The 23,938-nt window shown below is 35.2% G+C and overlaps 1 protein-coding gene across 4 annotated transcripts in view; it reads right to left on the bottom strand.

Annotated features, from left to right (window-relative positions):
- Positions 1 to 23,938, bottom strand: part of LOC118197636 (cytosol aminopeptidase-like) — a 183,322-nt gene that overhangs the window by 121,572 nt on the left and 37,812 nt on the right. For 3 of the 4 annotated variants that reach the window (XR_015041762.1, XR_015041763.1, XM_085819159.1), the window contains exons 2-3: positions 9,579 to 9,706; positions 4,013 to 4,064 (exon numbers count right to left, since the gene is read on the bottom strand). Coding sequence is in view for 1 of the 4 variants with exons in the window: in XM_085819159.1 (XP_085675285.1) it covers positions 4,013 to 4,064; positions 9,579 to 9,706 (180 nt within the window). In the remaining 3 variants the exon portion in view is untranslated. Of the gene's footprint in view, positions 1 to 4,012; positions 4,065 to 9,578; positions 9,707 to 10,996; positions 11,232 to 23,938 lie in introns of those variants that run through there. The other variant, XR_004759631.2, reaches the window with a different exon arrangement.

Below are 23,938 nucleotides of genomic sequence, written 5' to 3' on the forward strand. Positions count from 1 at the left end.
ACATTAAAGGAGGGGAAAAATAATCTTACACTCTCCTTCATTTAAAGGGCAACTGGAGAGGGCAGAACCCAATCACCAAATCCTTATGGAAATCCTGATGGAGATGAGTTATCGTCTACCACATTTTAATTTGGGTGCATTTGTAGGGGCTTAAGAATTTTTTGAAGCCAGTCAAATGAAGAACCAGAATGCCCTTGATGGAATTGGATTGGAATGCCAGACCTGATTGCTAGCCAGACATGTTTTTCAATTACAACACCCAGGCATGTGTAAGGAAGAAAAAAATACCTTAAAACACATGTGCATCAAAAAAGATGGCAAACTAAGGTGATGATGCCTGGCAGCAATAGAATATGCACCAAAACATAATATCATAAGTGGTAAGGCCTTTAACAATAAAAAAGAAACACAATATTTCCAAATTAACAGAATATGTAAAGAAATGCTAAACAAAGATGATATAACCGGAAATCTTCATTGAAGTCAGTGCTTAAATCATCAAACAGTTAACAGGTGGCAAAATCTGAAGTACTGTTTTAAATTCAGAAAATATTACAATTTTGGTTATGAATCACATTTTAATTTCATGGTGTGATTATTTAAACACAGTCTTTCTTTTTGCAGAATATCTCTTTCTTGAAAGAAAGAAAGGAGGGGAAACAGGATAGCTGCTTGTCCACTGCTTGGGAAATCTCAAATTGTGAAAATCCATTTTAATGGGATGGCGGTTATTCAATTATGGCAAAGCACATGAGGGCTATCTGCCTAAAGGGAGGGATGCCTTTGTGGAGGACTTTCTAAGGGAAACTGGCTCGTATACACGTTACACATGGGGAAAACCATGAAAACGCCCATGCAGCCAGCCCGGTCGCGGGATTCGGACCTCGGACCGAACCATCAGTGTTCAGTGTCTTTACCGCTCGGCCGCTGGTGTGCCCATTTTAGTAGGAAATAGAACATTTATGATTAGACAAAAGCCAAATCAAGCTGGTGATGACTGACAGTGAGGAAATAGACCCCTTTCCACAAATAAATAATAATGCCAAACTGCCTGGTGATGAGGAAATGTAGCAGAACAAAAACTGTGTACCAAGTGGAAAATACCAAGTATGGCTCTCATGGAAAAGAATCGTGAAATTTTCTGTATTGATAATATATGTGATAAATGAAGATGAGGTAACTGATGTCTTAATTCAACGATAATCCTTCCATCATAAATTAACAAATGGACAGCAAAATCTGAAGTACTGTTTAAAATCCATAAAATATCAAAACTACTAGTGAGAAAATTATAAAGAAGTTGTTGAAAATAAAAAAATTCAATGACTATTTAAAAGAAATCCTATATTTAAAAGAAATTCTATATTTAAAAGAAATTCTATATTTAAAAGAAATTATAGGGCACGTACAATGGAAAATTGCAACTGAACAAGAAATTACACTTCTGTATAGGTTATCTGGTTATGGCAAAGCATTCGAGGAGTATCTGTCTAGGAAAAAGGATGCCTTCATGAAGGACTTCCTAAGGCAAGTGGCTGATGTTTACACCATGCAGAAATAATTACATAATCTTAATAAGAACAATGTATTAATCTTACCACCATTATTTTCCTTTTGAATACTCTAAAATATATTGGGCAAAATTGCCACATTCAACAAGGCATCATTTCCCATGCCAAAGGTATTAAAAAGTTCTTTTGTAAGTATTAAGATTTTAGATGATGTTAGTGTTCCATTATTATTGCTATTTAAGCCTTATTCTTTAAAAAATCTACGTTATATTACGTACGTTATTCCTTATTCTTTTCCCTCAAACACCCACAGATTTGATGTCTACACTTTAGATTTCAGGTAACTCCAGCACCAGAAACCCATCAGAATGAGATCAGGGGATTGCGGCGGCCTTCAAAATGTAAAGTTATGGGAGATGACTAAATCTTAAAACGCTGTACATACTGAAAACTTATAATTCCAATCAAAGTTTCTTTCCCTCCCTTGCTGTGTTGTCATTGGTCCTTTACAATTCTCCTCTTTGCAAATGTTTTACGGCAGCAATTTTCGTCACGTGTATAGTTCGATCATCTCAAATGCAACCTTGGTTGGCATTCTGACAAAACATATAGACTCGTCCAGAAGGGGCATTATTACTTGCTACGACATGAAAGGTCATGTGAAGACCTGCAGAAAGAGAGAATTTATATGCTCAAGGGAAAAATTCCACCCTATCTTGAGAATAATTCGGTCCGAATGGCACATGTGTGTTTGCGCGTTCATGGTGGTGGATGAGGCAGTTGAACTATATTATTCCAATGCCAATAATGGTTTTTTTCAATGTGCTGATCAATTTATGCAGGAGAAAAGCGGGTGCCACTGTTTGAAAATTTTGAAGCTTTTTTACTGTAACTGTAAGAGCCGTATCATTTTAAAACATCACAATCTTAAGTGCATACTTTCAAAATAACAACACCTGAAATTTCATTTTGATTGGTTGAGTGGAGAGGTTTATATATTGAGGAAGTTATTTTATGATCACCATATCTACCAATTTCCAGAATATTTGTCTAGTGACTTGTTTTGATAAACAAAATGGCAGGCTGAATCTTACTATTATTAGCATACACCTTAGCAGAGCATTTAGGGTACAAAATGCTTAAATCTTCAAGGAAATTTCTACTGATAACTCTACTCTCTTCAGCTTCCAAAATACACATCTACAAAACATTTTAATTAAACAGAAAAATATACATATATCAGATTGAAGTAAAGTAATACAAATTATTCAAATATTCAAACTAGAAAAATTTTGGTAGTTACTCAGAAAATTAAGGAAAACAAAACAAAGCAAATTTAATAAAAATAAGCCAATTCAACTGAAATTTGGACAGCTTCAACATTTTTAACTATTTCATACATCTACGTATTATCATTCCTACCTCACTTTTAACTAACATATTAATATTTAAAGTTTAACGTTCATTTAATGATACCTGACTTACAATTCATTACATATCATTCCTACCTCACTTTTAACTAACATATTAATATTTAAAATTTAACATTCATTTAATGATACCTGACTTACAATTCAATACATATCATTCCCACCTCACTTTTAACATATTAATATTTAAAATTCATTTAATGATACCTGACTTTAATAATTATTAATTTTTTAATTACTATTATTATTAGCCCAAAGGGCTTTATCGGAGAAGGGCTATTAATTTTGTTTTGGCATTTTGCATTGAATCACTAGAAACGGTGTTATCACTTTTCAAATTGTTGCCACCAAATATTACAGTCCTGTATTATACTTAAAGAAATTAAATAATGAAGAAACTGCATAATTGTATCTATGTTTCTTGCACTGTAATAAAATCAAAGTATCTAGAGCCATCAAACTTTGAATAACGTAATTCTCCACCGAATAGGGGCATCTGGAAACCCTAATTTAGAATTTGTTTTATTATCTATTTCATATTTTGCAAAGCATTTATGAGTTTTTTATTAAGAAATTCAACGATTTCAAAGTGAGCAACAGCACCACTGCATGGGAAGGGAAAAAAAAAATTTATCTCCAGTGCACGAGACTGTGTATCCGAAATTCTAAAGACACGCTCTTTTAAATATTCTGTGATGTTGCTGTTGAATTTAATTTTACGGTTTAAGTGCGAATGACATGATATTTAATAAATAAAGATAGCACACACAACGTTAAAAAATGCCCCTCTGGGCATAATATAAAATAAAAAATATTTGGGCATCCTTTTTTTTTTTTTCTTCTGAAGGGCCCTTCATACAAAAAAAAAAAAAAAACTGGCAATTGGCAAGTACACACAAAATTGTTATCATTTTATTAATTTTTGTTATATTTTATAATGAATATCAGGTTTAAATTAAAAAATTTCTTTAGTAAATAATAATTTTTAACAGTCTCTTCATTATAGTTAAATTCAGGTTTAACTATATTATGTTACAAGTTTCACAAACAGAACATTTATCACAAACATACCATAGAAAGCCAAAGAAGTTTGTGCTTTGCAGGTTTATAAAATGGGCCGGTTCTGAAAGAAAAAAAGTTATAATCATAAGACAGAAATTAAAGACTGACAGCAAAAAAGTCAGTTCTTTTGCATACAAATTTATATTTTAAAATTAACAGGTATAATCACAATAATTTATACTACAGATCAAATTTTAAAAATTTCATTTCATATTCTGAGATAAAGGCAGTACACGCAATCTTCATTTTTATTTTCATTTTAAATCTTTTCATTTTATCTATTTTTTATTCTAGATGATTAGAAGAATGACTAATTAAAATTTAAGTAAAAAAATAATATTATCATATTTCTGTTTACCCAATTTAGCTGTTCTTTGTTTCATAACACATTTGGCAAATACTGAGTTATGTCAAATTATCATATAAGTTTCATTAACATAACATAAAATGAAATACCCCTTTTTCTATCAGATTAATTCAACTTCTAGCTGTATTAATCAGCTAACTTAATGACTCTTAGAACTAGTTACGAGTTGATTGACTATTTCTCTAACTTCTAGTAATGAGCTGATTGACTGTTATGCCAAGAACCAAATTTAAAAGAACACTTTTATAACTTTCATCAGATGTAAAAAATATTGGCTATGATTAAAATTAAATTAGAAATCTATTTAAAATTTAGTAATTTTTAAAAGCATAAAGAATTTTTAACAACCTTCTGGGAAAAACTGATATTCCATAGAGAAATGCTAAAAGCAAACAACAGAATAAAACAGAGCAGCATTAAATTTTGAGAAGGATTCTAAGCCAGTTGAAATCTCAAAGCTTTCTTAAAGCAGCATTTATAGTAAGATATTAAAAACACACCATAAGGCAGTAACTAATTTATTTATTACCTCTTATGTCAATTAATAGTTAAATGTACGGCATTTACTAATGTGTAAGTCATTGTCCATTGCGTGGATTACTTTTTTCAAATGATGCCCCATCTGTACAACACATTCATCTAGGCGGCGTTGGAAGATTGCCATAACTCGGCGTAACATATTCCCTGGGACATTACCGACGACAGTTCGGATGCGATCCTTCAACTCAGGAATGGTGGCACAACGTGTTTGGAAAACTTCTTACTTCAAGTGCTCCCAAAGTCTGCACATGAAAGATCAGGTGAGCGAGGCAGCCGTCAGAAAATGTCACCAAAGCGGGAAATTACTCTACCTGGAAATGTCTGTCACAATGGTTCGTCCATCTGGAACTTTCCCATAACGTCTGAAGTTGAAATGTTGCCGAAATAGACGCTGGGGAGCAATAACAGAGTAGTTATTCTTGAAATAACTTTCAAAGCCAAAGGCACAATGCTGTGCACTCCACTGATCCATATCACTGTCACACTTGAAATGGCAGCTCATTAGCACACGAATGCGGCACAAGCTGGAATACATTCATGCAGTATGTCATTGTACTACACAAGTCAAATGACACTATGAACGCTACCGGACCCCATATTACCTTTAGTAAAATTGAAAAATGCATTAAATTAAAAATTTTAATAATTAATTTTGTGTAATCAACAGTTTCATAATACAAAATAACTTTTCACAAATATTACCATCAACCAAATTAACAAACCTTAAGGTAAAAAAAAATATTTCAGGGTGCCCCTTGGCGAAAATTGGTGATTTTTTGGCACCATTCCTGTTTATGTCCAACGCCCTCCCCAGTAAAATGGCATCCAAAACATAATGCAATAAAACATAATTAAAACAAAAATACATTCTCAATAAACTGCATTTTAAATCAAACAAGGAAATAACATAAGAATGGAAATACATGTTATGTTATCTAGGCAATCCAAAAAGGAAACATCATTTTATTTAAAAATTTCTGTTTCTTCAGTATGTGATACACACAGAATTCCTTAACAGCATCCAAAAACTATTCAAAATTATCTAAACTACAATCTGTATACTGCCATCACCACATTAATTCACAAAATTCAAAATGAAAAATATCCTCCATACTGCCAGACTGTTGATAGCATTTCTTTCGAAAATCTGCTTTTATTATATCCTACATACCTTCCCGTAGTATTGATATGAGTTCCGGTTTCGAAATCCTTAAATTTCACTGCGTAATTTACCAAGAGGTCATTGATGCTATTTAAATCTTCATTTACACATCAGTCAATCAATGTTTTCTTTTCCAATTGTTCTAAAATATACAGACACTTCAGGTTAATCGTACCACTAGCACACATTTTACAGTGTGAATCACAAAATAAGCAACGTACTTCCTAACCAACATCCGACACATAAATAAGCCTTTACAAATATTTTCCCATAAGTCTGAAATTCACTGCAATCATGTAACCAATCACGTCATAACAGGGTTTCCATAACATTCAACTACTTGGATTACCATAAATGAACCAATTTGGCAATAAATAAAACAACAACTTGGCAATAATACAAGGGGCTCCCTAAAATAGAGACTAGCCAAATTTAAATACATTTTTAATACATTAACATTAATAACCAAACAGCACAAACATTCATTTTCCTTACCTTTCTATCATAAAATCTTTTAGGACATTTTGGAAGTCTGCTTTTAAAAGAAACTATATTCAGTAGCCATTATGGCAAGTGAGTTGCATTATTCCTGTATCACTGAAGACTAATAGAAAATTTTCGGTATTTTAACTACAAAATAGGATCAGTCAGCAGAAATAGCTGCGATCATGATACTTCTAAATTGCAAATCTTGTCACAACATCTGATAGTGCAATATTTCAAGAAATCAGCTTGTATAATCATGACACTGGAAATATTTCACCAGCTCTGAAATCTTAACTCCAGTAAGAAATAATTAAAATGTACTCTTTTAAACAAAAAACTCTAACTTGATGTTCTCAGGAGTTTTCTAAATCTTTGGACAACTTCTTTAACTTCAGTATATGTATTTAAGAAGAAAACAATAAAGAACCCAAATAAAACAAATTTTTTTAAATTAGCTTTGAATTAGTCTTTAAATACATAGGAATGCTTTATGTATAGTTATCCAGTGTTGGTTATAAATCTCAATTTTGAGCTTTCTCAAACCAAAGCCACTTTTGCATCACCACTGTTAAAATAACCTTTCCTGAGATGCAAACACACATCTGTATATTATACATTGAATTTTTCATTTGTTCTCTTCTTGTAATAATCAATTTCCTCTGTGATATTACAAAAGTATATAGTGATTTCAAAAGATGGTTCTATTGTTTGGATTTATTGACTCCATTGATACAGTCTATAATCATAACCCATAAGCTTGCCACAATGAAATTTCTTTTTTATGATAAGTCACTTACCAGATATATGGCCTTATTGTGTATTTGGGTATATGGTTCGATTTTGGCTAAGTTTAGGGATGAATGTGAGAAAATATTCTACCACTTCACCATCTGATTTACTAATGTGTCTAAGTACTACAACCAGTGGGTCAATATGAAGTATACCTAGTGTTCAATTCAAGTTAGGAGATTATATAATTGTCAGCATTCCCTTAATAATTAGCTCTAAAATTCTCAAGTAGTTGTCATTATTTGATAATGAAGGAATTCTGCATTATTGGGAAAAAAAATAATTCATGTGATGTTAGGAATTCAACCAACTCTTTACAAATTTTGATCTGGCATCCTCATTCTTTGTTTGAACTGAACTTCCAAACAGTTATCAATTTAACTGCATATGCATTTTCTACTGATCAATGTTAGTACAATGGCAGATGCAAACATCATTTACTGTATTTTCATACACTGTTAAATATTTTTCCAGTCTGGAAACTTAGTAAGTGGAAAGTAGCATTTTTATGAAAAGATAGAAAACAAACTTTTAAGAATTTCAATCTGATAGCTAAAATTTATGTACTTTAAGTTCTTACTAGTACTTTAGATTACTTTAGATTAATACAGAAATGAGTTAATTAACTATTTTCCTACCTTTCAGTAGAGAGTGAAAAAATTAAGAAAGCTTGATTGTATATTTACACTCCCTGACATTGAAAATGCAACACCAAGAATGACTGGCCCAAAAATTATGCAAATTTCAGGGTAGACGCATATCAAAGTTACACAAATGATGCCCATCTCTCTAGCATATGTTAAAGAAGATATAAGGGAAGAAATCTGCACGATATACCAAATTTTCGTGCCATTATTTCCACTGGGGAAATCATTGTCGAAAATTTGTTCTCGTCTCAGAAAACGTGTTTAACAGCAGAGAATGCCAGGCCATCATCAACGGAGCAGTTCCAGCAGACAGATGGTTTTCCGAGAAACATGGTGATCAGACTGAAAAGAAAAGGTTGGTCCAAATGGTAAATCTCAGCTAACACACACCTGGACATGTCCATGGTGCACCAGCTGTGGCGACAATAATTGGAACAAAGAAATGCGACAAGTTCGAGGGGTGGCGGTGTAGCTAGAGTGACATCAGCATATATGAATCAACGCATGCGATAGCAAGCAGCTGTGCAAGTGCAAGCCCCTTCTACCTCCATTCTGCAGCATATTCAAGACACCCTGGATGTTCTCATATCAGCGAGAACCATTTGCTGTTAATTGGTGGCTAGTGGCCTGCACTCATGGCATCCGTTAAGAAGATTGCCATTGACCCCCACATCACAGAAGCCAATGTCTGCAATGGTGGCGGGCTCGAGCAATGTGGATGATGGAATGGCACAGGGTCATGTTCTCAGATGAGTCACACTTCTATTTCTCCATTGACAGTCACCACGTATAAATGTGGTATCGATGTGGAGACAGGTCTAATCTGGCAGCAATTGTGAAACGTCTTACCACGTGATAATGAGGCATCCTGGTTTGGGGCGCAACTGCATATGATTCCAGGTCACCTCTAGTTCGTATTCAGAGCACTACGACGGCCCAACGTGCTTTGGAAAATGTAAAGATGCTTTTCTGGCCACCTTTCTCTCCTGACCTCTCACCAATAGAAAACATTTGGGATGTGATTGGATGCCATTTACATGCCCTGCCATTGCTGTGTTCAGAAGATGAACTATACAAAATGGCTGAAAGAGAATGGAAAGCTATTCCCCAGGACAGCATCCATAGTCTCATTGACTCTGTACCTAGACGTGTTGCTTTGTGTTTAGCCGTCCAAGATGGTCCTACAACCTACTGAGTCAACGCTGTTCTTGCTCAGTATTATGCATATCATTTTCAAACAAACATAACTTATTATTCATTACTGTCTCTCCGTTTGCTGAGTTTCATCACTTTCTGGCCATTCCATCTTTGTGTTGCATTTTTAATGTTGGGTAGTGTATTTTAACACCAAATCAGCATTATTTTGATCCATAATTGTGCAGCTCCTAAAAGGCAAGGGGGTTTAAAGTCTCATGCTCATTTTACTTATGTGACAACATGGTAACGAAATAAATGTGTAACACAATAAAACCAATTTTAAAATAAATATGCATACCTAGCAGTTACCTTGATGTTCAATTTATGATACACAAAATCAAATATGTCAGATGCAATTTTTAAACAATGCTAAAAATCAAAACTTACGATTTTAAGGCTGCAGCTAACTGCCCATTGGATTTGTCATCTATTTCTTTAAATGTTGGCGTAAAGGACGAGACTTCGTTGAACTGATCTTTCTGTTCGGTATATACTCCCAGAATAAGACCTTTCATCTAAAACACAGCAGATTAAAAGAAAATGTACAAATTGCATATGGAAACATATTTAAAAAATTTTAACATATAAATCATTTACAAAATAAAAAAATTCACTTTATAAGGTTATACTTGATCTTATACTGCTGCTTTAGTCTAATAACCCTCACAGGCATGGGGTGAGTTTTTGCTATGTCTGAGATAAAACGATAAAGTCTTACGAAGGTTTTAAAACAACCTTTTCATTTAAACAAGACTCTGAACTTAATGGTACAACTTAGTTCTATAAATAACCAAAGCTTGCGGTGATGCAAATAAATAAGAACGGTCAAATAAACCTAAATGTTGATTTGCAGTCTTAGACCGCAATTAAATACTAAGCTAGCTCAATGATTTAACGATGTGCAAGATTTAAGTATCAGCAATGAAAGGACACCAAGTCAAGATTTTTATATTTAAGTAGAGCTGGCAAAATCTAATCACACAGCACACATGCCAGAAACACACTCTCTCTCTCTCAATATCCTGAAACCTCTGTTTAAATACACAACAAACTAATTTGCATTCTGGTGAGGAACACGGAAGAAAGATAAAGTACACACCCAAATCATAACTGTTTAGTTTAAAGTAAGAACCTTACAAATTCATAAGACAACTATTTTTCTTTAGGATCTGGAATATACATAAATACTATTTTATTATAATTTTAGTCTTGCACGAAAAAAAAATTAACAATGCTTCCAATCCATTTTTATTTAGTTTGTTTGGGGGGGGGGGATTACATACAAAACACCGCTTTTTATATCCTTGCATTCAGTATTCTGCATACAGAGTAATCATATCTTCAAATATTTAAAAATAAATTCTTTCTTAAAAACAATTTTCTGTAGTTCTTCATAATATTTTACAAACATAAAATTATTTATAAATATATGTCGAGTCCTTTCTAAGGTAACTAGCCATCCATGGTTCTCGAGCAGCAATTCTCAACTGGTGGAAGGCAAGAGAAAAGTAGGTGGTATGCAAAGAAACAAAATATTTTTAACTATTAAATTCAAAAAATAAATACCCCAACATCCAGCTTGTTCCCCCCCCCTAACACTCATAAATTTATGCTACCTGAAGGTTTGTTCAATGTCAATAGCCGCTCGTAGACTTAGCAAAATAATCCATTTTTATTTTCAAATATTCTTTTAGCCATACACATAACATAATTTGTCATAAATGATGTTTTTAAAAGAAGTAATAGAAATGGATGTTGTATTTAATAGGAAATAAAAATAAGTTTATATAAAAAGATAATAGTACCTCATTTTACAGTTGATCAATTTATTAGCATATCTGCACTATATGTCGCCACCATTTCCAGACTCGTATTACTTTAGTTTCATTTAGAATATGTCAATCTGGTGTCTCTTACAGCAGGGATTTCGTCTTCTTTTTGCTTTCTGTTTCTTACTTTTCTATGCTATTTGAGGGTATTGTCATTTGTTTTTGAAGAACTCTAGGCATTGTGCATTTAAATATTTGTGAAAAAATAGTAAAACAAACCAAGATTTTCGAAATGTAAAAATGGCTAGGATTGACTAAGCGGAAAAGTGATGATTCTCAGATGATGGATCCAGGAGAATCTACTAGCACTAAGAATATTAAAATTTTTTAAAAAAAAAATTGTTTATAGAAAATAAAAATATGAAATTTATATATATACAGTCAAAAATCGTTAATCCGGACTCGTCGGGACTTCGGCGATTCCGGATTATAGATCATCAGTTTAAATCTGGTAAGATTGCATGCAGTAATTATAAAATTAAAAATATGAAACCATAATTTATGAAATAAAGAACAATTATGATCTAAAGGGTATCAAAATTTACAAAAAAAAAAAAAAAAAAAAAAAAAAAAAAAAAAAAAAAAAAAAGCTTGATATTTATTTGTTTACTTAATAAACATTAAATAAACATTTCTTTCAATGTAAGTTGTTTAAGTTGCTTCGTTTTTTATGTGATAATACTTTCTCTTTAATTCTATAAACAGACATAATTTCTTGTTCAGTTACAAAGTTCCACTGTTCAAGTCCTATAATTGCTGTGTCGAGAATACCGACTAATTTGTCAATTGAAATTTTTTTCATTTTCAATAACCTCTGTCACTTTCTTCGCTATCGGAAGCGAATTATAACGACGAGGAATTTGATTTAAATCATATCAAAGATGGAGTACATCGAGATGAAATACTACATTTAGTGAGGAATTATAAGCCAAATAAAATAAAAACATTTGCCCTGAAGATAAGTATAGTGATGACAGATCAACTTCCAATTCATTGCGCGCCGCGGTGTTAAAGATAAACAGAGTTTAGATAAACAAAGGATATGACTTTATCCATTTTTTGCAGCAATTCCACTTTTTGTTTAATGGACTTCGAAACATACTTTCGCTTTGTAGATCCTTTACATATTAGTAAATATATATCAGAAATTCTATTTGACATAATCGAAAGTTCAAGCTTACTTTTATAAAATTGCTCTAACAGTCTACAAAAAATAATACACCGAATCCAATTCAAAGATTAAGGAACAACGCAATCTGCAACATTAACTGAATTAGATAATTTTAGCTTAGCTTATACCGTCCGTTATACATTAAACGCGCATTCGTACATGTGTTTTGCGCACGCGCACACGCATATTTGCAGCCGTAAAGGTTTTATGGGCAAAGGTCAAAGCGACGCATGCCCATAAAGTTTGTAGCTTTGAGGTCCGGATTATGGGTGTCCGAATTAACGACTTTTGACTGTATAATATGAAATTTATATATAAAAAAATATGAAATATTGATAGTCGTTTACTTGGAATGGAGAAAACTATGTTTGTTTTAAAAAAATGCTTCCTAGTTAGCATAAAACCACATGGTACTAGTGAAAAATGAAAGGATTGTAGAGTTCCTCAATTTGTAAATGCTAATTTACAACTGAACGTGAGGAATCTTAAGAACTAGTAAGCGAATAATCGCTTGAGTTCGTGTAGATAAAACAATATGCACAAAGGGTAAAATAACCCTTTATTGTTCAGATAAAAGTTAACAGAATTCCACCTTGGAGTTTTACAATAAAGCCAAACACTCGGGCTTTGAACTTGAGATTTTAAGAACTAAACTAAACTTAACTAAAGAGATATAGCCGAAGCCATCAAAGTTTTAATGCAGTTGGCCCCTTAACCACAAGATGACTGAGAAGCTATCAAGGGCCTGAGTGCAGCCGAGTGTAGCAGAAACTCTGATTCCAAAACCAAAGCAGAAACTCTGATTCTCTCTAACTCAGCAAGCAGAACTTCGCAGTTAAATACTGCTCTCTTCCTCATTATGTCTTCAGAGTGATTCTAAAACTATGTTCTGGCCGGAAGTAGTAAGTTGAAGTTAAGAATTTGACAGGAAAGGAACTTTAACTCAAAATTTAACTGTTAATAAAATTAACATAATCCTTACATAGCTTCCGACCAGATTTTAAATATACGCAACATAAGGTCTCAAAACGGCCTTGTTTAAGATTTTAAAGTCTGAAAACTTTCTATGTTAACTACACACTTTTAATGCTTTATTCACTTAAAATTCTGTTTTTAGGGCCAACTTTACAACAGTTCTAAAGCTAGACTAAAGCTAGAAAATTTTTTAAAGGAATTTTACAAATTTTCATTGGTTTTTAACACACATCAACTTTTTAAACTCCAAAATTTATTCAGCTGCTTTTTCTGTCTTGATCCTCCCATATCTGGAAAGAAACATCATTAGTAAAGAATTTTAAAAAGATTTTTCATAACTCTTACAATTACGCTTTTAATTCCTCATTTGGCCCTCATACACTTTCACTCATACTTATTCCCCCATACTCTCCAGCAATTGTTGTGAAATATACTTGGGGTACTTATGTTGTGTTACCGTGAAAAACACTAACGCTACACAACATCTAACTTGGTTAATCTTGACACATTAGACCTTACAAGACTCCCTAGACGCATATACTTCCTAATGTATTAAACGAATGCTTAAATTTACTTTTGAAAGTGTTAACTGGAGAGCCTAACATTAAACACACGTATATACTGAACATTCAATTCTTTCACAAATCAATTACATACAAGCCAAAGTTTATCTTTTGTACATGTTCAACTTTACGAAATTTCAACACAGAGATTAAAACATTTCTACTTTAACAAAAACATTTAGATATTTACACAAAACTTTTAAATTCACTTTACATCAACAGTCATAGTTGCTTAGCTGCAATTTATAATCTTTACACGAAATCATAACTTTAAGTTAACAGATTTCAGTATTCAAAGAGTCTTTCGACTAAACATATTCACAATTTAATTCTCGCAACTTGCGAGTTCTTAACAAAAATTCTTACTGCTAGTAGCTTCTTGCCAAATTGCAAACATAAAAATCTGTGATTACAAACTATTTACAATTACATTCTCGCTATCTGCGATTTAACTTTTCAAAACATCTTTAGCAACTCAGAACAAGATGATATAAATTGAAATCTGTATTTAAAGTAAAATAAGCAAGAAAATTTTCACTTATCTTTTTCTGTATTACTCCATTCTGATGTGGAAGAATTGCTCAAATGTCGGCAACCTGATGGCTTCCACTCTCCTTCTAGATGTTTAGTGCTCTGTGCCGTTCGCATAATTTCTTTTCCTCTTCTGCCCCTTGTCTAAGAATCTGGGAGTCTTGCGAGCTGGCTGCGGGTTTTGGAATTGGAGTTTCCTCTTCAGCTCTGGTAGGACCATTCGTCCTTCATGCTCTTTGAACTTTTGCTTGGATCTTCTAACTTCTTGGTCAGGCATGGCTGTCTCCGCGGGTTTTTTTCTCGCTTTTCGTTCTCCATTCTGGACCTCCTTGGGCCACCCTTGTAGTTGTTGCCACTGGAAACTGTGGTTTATGTCTCGTAGATTTCGCCTATCATTAAAATTTCTGTTTGATTGACACCTTGTCAGCAGGCCTCACTCTCTTAGCCGATGGTATTGGTGTTTATGTAGAATCCTCGATTCTGGCTCGTTGATCCATCGGTGCTACCCTCCTCCGTTTTCGTGTGCCTTCACCTTTACTAGATTGGATCTGCTTGGTCAATGATTGATCCGTCTGCTTTCTTTGTGTTGAAGAAATCCAGCTGTGCTTTTGAACTGGCGGACTTCTATCCTCCCTTCCAGGATCCTGTAATAAATCCTTTAAGATTTTAAAATCAGTACGGCTGTAAAGCTGTAACATGGCCTTATCCAATCAATATTTGCAACCAGTTGTTGACCATTTTCGGCCTTTAAATAAAACTCGTATTCAGTCGACCATATACGACCCTTCAAACCTTGGTTCGAACTTCGCCACCCTGTTTTTGGGTGCGGATGATAATGAGTATTTCAACTTGAGTAATTTTTGTCCCACTTTATATTCCATTTCCCTTCTATTTCTATCATAGTAGATCTTCTGCTTTTGTCTTGCTACATCAGAGCTTTTAATTGTTTCATCAATTATTCTCTGTATGTCTTTTAACTTGAATTCTTCTGGCCTTTGCTGTACAAAGAAGAGCTTATCCAAAGGAGTTAGGATTTTTCTTCCTAAAAATAACTCCGTGGGGGTCTTCTGTGTAGTATCGTGCTTTGCTGTTTTCAAGGCAAAGGCCTAACCCATTGACACAGCTGTCCCAGCGATCATGAAAATTTTTCACATATCCCGATAATTTTTACAATATTCTTATTTACGTGTTCCGCTATATTCGACTGCAGTTTATATGGTAAAATTTTTAGATGGCATATGCCAAGTCCTGTTGACAAATTTTTAAATATACTGCTAACAAACCATTTTCCGTTATCTGATATTACTTTTAGTGGGGCCCCGAATTTTAAAATATATTTATTTAAGAACGAATCTGTGACTATTTTAGCTGAAGCTTGTTTAAGAGGGATTATTTTTACCCCTTTTGAAAAATGGTCTACAATTGTTAACAAATATCTATTTTTATTTATTTTTGTCCTAGGGTAGGGTCCAAGCTAATCTATGCCAACCATTTCATTCGGGAAAGTGGTCTTTATGTTCTTTTAAATACTCAGCCGGGCTGTAATTAACATCATTTATTAACTGGCACATATGGCACGACTTAACTTATGCCATAACTACTCTTTGTAATTGTGCAAAATAAACCGCTTCGCGTACCCTCTGTACTGTACTGTTTTTTGAATTCCAAAATGTAAAGTGGACGGTAGATCATGCAATTCTTCTAAGATATTTAAACGTAGACTCGCTGGGATCACTGGTCAGTATTCCTGATTATCATTTGTTACCTTTGTATAAAATAACAGTTTGTCGATTATTTCGTAATGCTGTGCTCTATTGCGAATAGCCGTTAAATCTATATGATCAACTTTTCAAGGTCTTCCAGATATGCGTAAATATCTTTAAATTCCGGATCCTTTCTCAATTCTTCAACTATTTTATCACGAGACTCGATGACTTTTGAGGTGAGCATAGCACACTTAATTGTATTTCCCTCATCATCAATTTTTATTCGTGAAAGGGCATTGGCAACTACATTTTCTTTTCCAGGCATGTGTTTTATAATTAAATTGAATTCCTGTAACTTTAAAGTCCACCGTATCAGGCAAGGCGATAATTTTTTTACCGAATACAAGTGACCCACTGCCGCGTGATCTGAGTACACTATTATCGGGGAACTTCTAAAGCAGACCCGGAATTTTTGAACCGCTAATAAAACAGTGAGTGTTTCTCGCTCTGTGACTGAATAGTTTCTCTGGGTAGAATTCAGAGTTTTCAAACAGAGGGCTATAGGTTGCCCATTATTGGAAAGCACAGCTCCAACTGCATAATTGGATGCATCTGTTACAATCTCTAGACCTCATTTGCCTTCTGGAAATTTAAGGACTGGGGCATTAATTAGGGCAATTTTTAATTGTTCAAAAGTGGTGTTCGCCTCGGCTGTCCAAGAAAAATCTACTTTTCTTTCTTTTCAGCACTAGAAGAGGTTCAACTATTTTCGAAAAATCCTTTATAAACATTCTATAATAGGAACATAAGCCCAAAAATGAAGACAATTTCTTAGCCGTATTTGGGGAAGGATAACTTTTAACTGCTTGTATTTTTGAATTATCAGTCTCTATGCCCTTATTCGAAATCTTGAACCTAAGGTATTGCAATTCCTTGGCTACGAACTTGCACTTTCTTGCATTTATTTTGAAACCAGCCTCATTAAGTAAGGCAAAACTTCTTCCAAATGTTTTAAAAGTTCGTCCAATGTTTTGCTGGTAACTATTATATCATCAAGATAAATAATTGAACTTTTACCTAAAACTGGCCTTAAGACTATGTCCATTGCTTTTTGAAAAGTAGCCAGCACTCCGCTTAAACCAAATGGCATTCTTGAGGATCCATAGATGCCTGATTTCGTAATGAACGCTGACTTTTCAACATCTTCAGGTTTTATGGCTATTTGAAAATAACCCAATGTTAAATCAAAGGTTGTCATAAACTTAGTCGAGTGAATTTTCCTAATTATTTCGTCAATTATTGGTAGGGGATGCGTGGGATATTTTGTTATACTGTTACGTTTACGATTAATCATCTGCAAACCTATACACATCTGGGTGTTCAGGGGGTAGCCCATTCTTCTTTCTACAAAAGACCACCGGACTTACAGGACTAGTGCTTGGCACAATAATTTTATTTTCTAGCATCTTTTCAATATGTTTTTTGATAATTTCTTCTTTCATCCTATCATATCTATAGGGCTTCGACCGGACTGGAGGGGCATTGCCTGTATCAATAGAATGTTTAGCTACTTGGCAGAAGCCAGGTTTGTCACTGAATAGAGAATTAAATTTTCTTACCAACTTTTCAATCTTCTCCTTCTCTTCAAGTTTCAGGTGGTATAAGCCCATTTCCAGCAATGAAACTTCATCTTCTCCTGAATCCATGTGCACCTGAAACGTAGAACTCTGGAAATTGAGATTCGCGCAGGATACGCATAAAGAATCGACCCCTAATATGACAGACGTGAGTAAATTTTTCATGACTAAAAAATTAACTTTTGATAGATCATTTTTAATTTGTATGTGCAGTGCGGCTTTTCCCAAACATATGCACTGTTTGCTTGGGCGGCAATTACTTTTTGTCCCGTGGCTTTAAATAGTCTGTAACAACAAAAATGCTTCTTGAAAAAATCTTCTGAGAGCAATGAACATTGAGCCTGTGTCCAGAAGCGCATTGGTTGATACATTATTTACAAGAATGTGTATCTCTGGCATAGCTAGATTTTGTACCATCACCGTATTTAAATGAATTTCTGAGGGGCTTTTCTCCCCACTAGGTGACCATTGCCCCTTCTTGATCACCGTTTGCGTTTAAATTCTGGTTCCCCACCGCCTCTTTCCACTGACTTTTGTATCCACCACCTTTAGATTTACTGTGCTCTTGTTATTGAAATTTTCATTTTTCCCGTCTGCCGATATGCATTGTGCTGAACTTGCGGTTTCTTTTGAGGAGTAAATCTTGAGTGTCGACCAAACTGGTTCCCACGTGCTTTCTCTGAGTTCATTTGGCTTTGAAACTTCACCACAAGCTGAAATAGAACTTCTGATGTTTGCGGATTACGGACTTCGAGGAAATCTTGAGGTGACGGTAGAAGACGGGGTAGAATTACTTCAATAAGTTCATTATCGGGCCTTTTCCCGTATAATGAATTGGAAATATGAAACTTTCTTAAAATGAACTCCGTCAAATCCTCGAAACTGCCTTGGTATTTACTACTAAATTCTGATTCTAGTTTCGCACGATCTTTAACAACTGGATGTGCCTTGAATAACGCCGACTTGAAATTTCCCCAGTTATACGATTCCCATCCTGAGTCCCCCAACAAGAACTTCCCAATGCCCTTATACCAGCTGACGGCTTGACCTTTTAATGCTGCAGTAGTGACTGTCACCTTTTGGAGCTGGTTGACAGGATGCAAAGTGAAATGTAGGTCCAGTTGCTCAGGAAGGTCATCACTGAACCTTTGCCGTCAAATGTTGCTGTTGGCTTCATGAAGGCCTGCATCGTTTCCAAGATAAATCCGAATCCTTCCATTGGATTCGCGGATGTCTGAGGGACCTGAAAGGTTGGAGTGGTCAACGTAAATTTCCCGGATTCTAACGACATGGTGTGTTGAAAACTTTTCGGGCGTTAAATGTAGAGTTCCTCAATTTGTAAATTCTAATTTACAACTGAATGTGAGGAATCTTAAGAACTAGTAAGCAAATAATCGCTTGAGTTTGCGTAGATGAAACAACAAGCACAAAGGGTAAAATAACCCTTTATTATTCAGATAAAAGTTAACAGAACTCCATTTTGGAGTTTTACAATAAAGCCAAACACTCAGGCTTTTAACTTGAGATTTTAAGAACTAAACTAAACTTAACTAAAGAGATATAGCTGAAGCTATCAAATGCTGTTGGTATCAATGCTATCAAAAGTTTTAATGCAGTTGTAAGGATCTTAAGTTTTACTAACGTTTATTTTTATTTTGAATCTTTACTATCACTTCTTATTTTCTACTTCCAGCCAGAATTATAAGCGTTAAGGGTTTTATGCAAAGTTGTCTGGCGAACGCCAAGTATTTAAGTTGTGGCTTTTTGCCAAGCGAGAGAGGAAGCAGTGAGTTCGTAGCAGGCCGCTTACCTTAGAAGTTATGCAGTTGCTTGTTGCCTTCCAGGCCAGAGGTTTTAATCCTCTTGATAAATTTAAACGTATTGTAGTATTAACAGTTCTCTGTACTACATACGCTTCCTGTTATTATAAGGCCAATCTTCCACGTTTATTATTCTAAAAGTAAATTAGAGTTTAGTTTTATTTTTATACTTTTACGTTAGACCCCGAGTAGCGGGTCGGTGTATTCCGAAGTACGGAAGTTATTGTATATAGAGAAAAATAAAGGGTTTTGTATACCCTTCGTCTGTATCCTGTCTACTTACCACAATTAGTGAACATAGCTTTAGTAAGCTCTCTGTTCCGAGTCAGGTCCTTGTATGTTCCCGAAGAAGGTAAGAAGGAAATTGACCCTGATAGTGGCGCCCAACGAAGAAGAATAACCATGGCCGAGTTTCAAGAAGAACCTGTGCTGCCTGCAGAAACGGCTCAGAATCCAGAAATGCCAGCTGCCGCCCTGGAAGAATTTGGTTACATCGTCCAGACCATGCGCGCTTCGATGAAACCAGAAGTAACATTTAAGGGAAACTCACCGGTAACCAGGTTTTTGGAAAAATTGGATGACCACTTCATGCTCTACCCCGTGCACGAGTTTAAAAAAGTTACCTTAGCTACCAGCGCTTTGAGGGGCCAAGCGCTTAACTGGTTCAAATGTATAGGCAGAAGTCTCTTGGGTCAAGCAGGAAGTCCCACCTTTACTTACGAAAATTTCAAGACTGCCCTACTAAAAGCCTTCCCTGTCGTAAGGGATCGTGCGAAATTAGAAACGGAACTTTTCAGTATATATCAACAAAGAATCAAAAACCTCTCGAGCTTTATTTTAAGAAAAATTCACGTTTTCAAGCTCTTGTATGGAAACCGTCCGGATCCTGAAATAATTCAAGTGATTTTGCCGAGGTTACTACCCCAAGTGCATGACTTTATTGAATTAAGAAATCCGACTACACTGGAAAAGTTATTTGAGCTAGCAATCCAGTTTGAAAGTAGAAGAACGGCGGACGTCGAAAGAAGACGCCAGTATCAACAGCGAAACCAATTTGGTACGCCAAGACTACAGCAAACTCAAGCACATGGCTACGGAGAAAAAGCGAATCAGTGGGCAAGGAAACCCGAGCATTCAAAAACAGCCGGCGAACGTCGACAGTTCAATAGCAACCCAGGAAAAAAGTCTCAAGGCCAGTGGAAAAAGAAGGAAAGCACGGAAAGGAAAAATAATTTAAACTAAAACGGATTTCTGCTGACGAGAGGGTGTGGAAATCCGAAGGCCACGAAAACCCCTCTTCCTACAAGTTAAATACAGTAATGGTGAAAAATTTGACTCTTCCGAAGATTGAAGTCTTGGTGAATAATATCCCAGCCACTGCACTCCTGGATACCGGCGCGCAGTGTTCCTGTGTGGCAGAAGAGTTTTTTAGGAAGTATTTTCACAAATACCGCATATATAATGCGGATAATACGACAGTGTTAGCGGCGCAAGGAGAAAAATGTAAGTGCGTAGGTAAAGTACCTTTGTATATCCGTATCAAGGACGTAAAGGTGATGTTTTTTATAGTAAAGAATCTGCACGCACATTTAATTTTAGGAATAGATTTTCTTTCAGAAGCACAAGCTATGCTGGATTTTAATGAAGCGTTCCTTAAGCTGACAATGAAACCAGTTCGTACAGAAAACGCTGAACCGCCGATGTTAAAACTTGACCACCTCCCTAATGACGAACAAGGAAGAATCCGACAAGTGGTAAGTGAATTTGCTTCGTTATTTAGTGATATTCCAGGATTTACTCAGGTTACTAACCATAGTATTGACACCAGAGATGCAATGCCAGTTCGTCAAAAACCATACCAGTATGATAAGAATAAGGAAAAAATCATAGAATGGCATATTACCGATATGCTACGTAAAAAGATCATAACGCCCATCTCAAGTAGTTATGCTAGCCTGGTGGTTTTATGTAAGAAAAATAATGACTATCCTTTGACGCATCCAAAAAGATGGGAGATTCGCTATTGATTACCGTAAATTAAACTCCATAACTAAATATCCGGTATATCCATTACCGATTATAGAAGAAATTATAAGGAACATAAAACCAACCAAATTTATGACGACTGGTTATTTTCAAATAGGGGTGAGGCCTGAGGACGTGCCTAAGACTGCTTTTATAACCAAGTCTGGCACTTATGCATTTTTGCGTATGCCGCTTGGCCTTTCAGGGGCCCCGGCAACATTTCAGCGATGCATGGACATTGTGTTAAGACCTGTTCTTGGAAAGTCCACATTTATCTATTTAGACGATATCATTATTACTAGTGATAATCTCGACCAACATGTACAGGATTTAAGACAGGTGTTTTCTTTATTAAATGAGGCCGGTCTAAAAGTTAATGTCGAAAAGTGCAAATTTGCAGCCTCTGAATTAAAATACTTAGGTTACAAAATATCTCAGAAAGGAATAGAGACAGACAAATCAAATATAATTGCTGTAAAAAAGTATCCGACTCCAAACACGGCAAAGAAGCTCTCTTCTTTTCTAGGACTTTGTTCATATTATAGGTCCTTTATAAAAAATTTTGCAGCCATTGCTGAGCCATTGTTAAAATTAAAAAGGAAAAAGGCAAGATTCTCGTGGACGGCCGAAGCCAATAGTGCTTTCGAAAAATTAAAACAAGAATTAACGCAAGCCCCTGTGTTGAAATTTCCTGAAAAGGATGAGAATTTAGAAATTTCACCGGATGCTTCGGATTATGCGGTAGGAGCGGTACTTTCGCAAAATCAGCAGCCCGTGGCATTTTTTAGCCGAACTTTAAATCAAACACAAAGAAACTATTCCGCGACCGAGAGAGAGGCACTTGCAGTTCAGTTAGCAGTGCAAAAGTTCCTAGTCTATTTTGGAAAGGCGCCGATAACAGTGTACTCTGATCATGCGGCGGTAACTAGATTGTACTCAGGGAAAAATTTATCCCCCAGGTTAATAAGATGGGCACTCAAGCTACAAGAATATAATCTGGTAATCAAGCATACCCCTGGAAAGGAAAATATCGTAGCAGATGCCCTATCAAGAATTAAGATAGACGAACAAGGAAATACCGTAAAGGTGGCAATGCTTACAGCATGTACAATAAATTCCCGAGAAACTGTAATAACCGAACTGAGTAAGGATCCTGAGTTTGGAAGCATTTATGAGTATTTGAAGGATCCTGAAAATTTTAGCCACCAAGATATTGTGGCGATAAGAAATAGGGCGGCCCATTACGAACTAATAGATGGTCTATTATCCTATACAAAAACTATGAATTCCAACAACGAATTTCGACCTGTTATCCCAGCTAGTCTTAGATTAAATATCCTGCAGGAGCTCCATGACAGCCCTTTAGCTTCTCATCCTGGTATTCGAAAAACTATCCAACGCGTACGCGAGGCAGTCTACTTTCCTGAACTGCAAAAGTTAACAAGGGCGTATGTCCAGTCCTGCCCAACATGTCAAGCAGTTAATTATATTAATTTCCGCCCGGCCGGGTTTCTAAATAGTATTAAATCCGAATTTCCAAATGAAATAATTGGCATCGATTTATTGGGCCCTTTCCCAAAAAGTCAGTTAAATAAAAGTCGCTATCTCCTTGTTATGGTTGATCATTTTAGGAAATGGACCGAAATTGTTCCCTTAAAACGAGCCTCCGCGAAATTAGTTACTGATTCTATTTTAAATAAGTATATTTTAAAATACGGGGCGCCCCTAAAAGTTATATCGGATAATGGTCCTCAATTTGTAAGTAATATATTTGAAGACATGCGCCAAAAACTGGGCATACGTCATTTAAAAATGGTCCCGTATCGGCCGCAATCAAATATAGCGGAACGGGTCAATAGAAATATAGTGAAAATTATCCGTAGTTATGTTAAAAATTTTCATAAAAGCTGGGATAACTATGTCAAAGAATTTGCTTTCGCCCTTAGGACCGCAAAACATGATACATCGGGCAAAACTCCTGCTGAGTTATTTCTAGGCAGAAAGATTATAACACCGTTAGATAAATTATTTTATGTGCAACAAAGAGACCCAGAATTTAAAATGGGTGATATAGAAAAACTAATAAAAGAAGCAAAAAAGAATACGGAAGTAGCACAAAGAAAACAGAAGCTCTATTAAGATTTGAAACGACGGGGAGTAACTTATAAAGTAGAGGATGAAGTTTTAAAAATTAAGCATTCACTTTCTTCAGCATCAGAAGATAAAACTGCCAAATTTTTTCCACGATTTGAAGGACCATATGTTATAGAAAAAATAACTCACGCTGTAGTAGTGTTAAAAGCCAGAAATGGTGAAACCTGTTCCGCAAACATTGATCAAATCAAGCCCTACTTCGATCGTAATAAAATGCAAATATTTTCAGATCTTTTGCAGGATCCGGCACGGCAGACACCGCAGGCACAAGCTCCAGAGGTGGAAAAACGACAAGTACAAGGGCAAGCCAATAAGAGGCAGGAGCAAGTGAAAAGA

Source organism: Stegodyphus dumicola, chromosome 6 (genome assembly GCF_044657685.1).
Source record: "Stegodyphus dumicola isolate Sdum_Otavi_A_Nest chromosome 6, ASM4465768v1".
Taxonomy (NCBI): Eukaryota; Metazoa; Arthropoda; class Arachnida; order Araneae; family Eresidae; genus Stegodyphus; species Stegodyphus dumicola.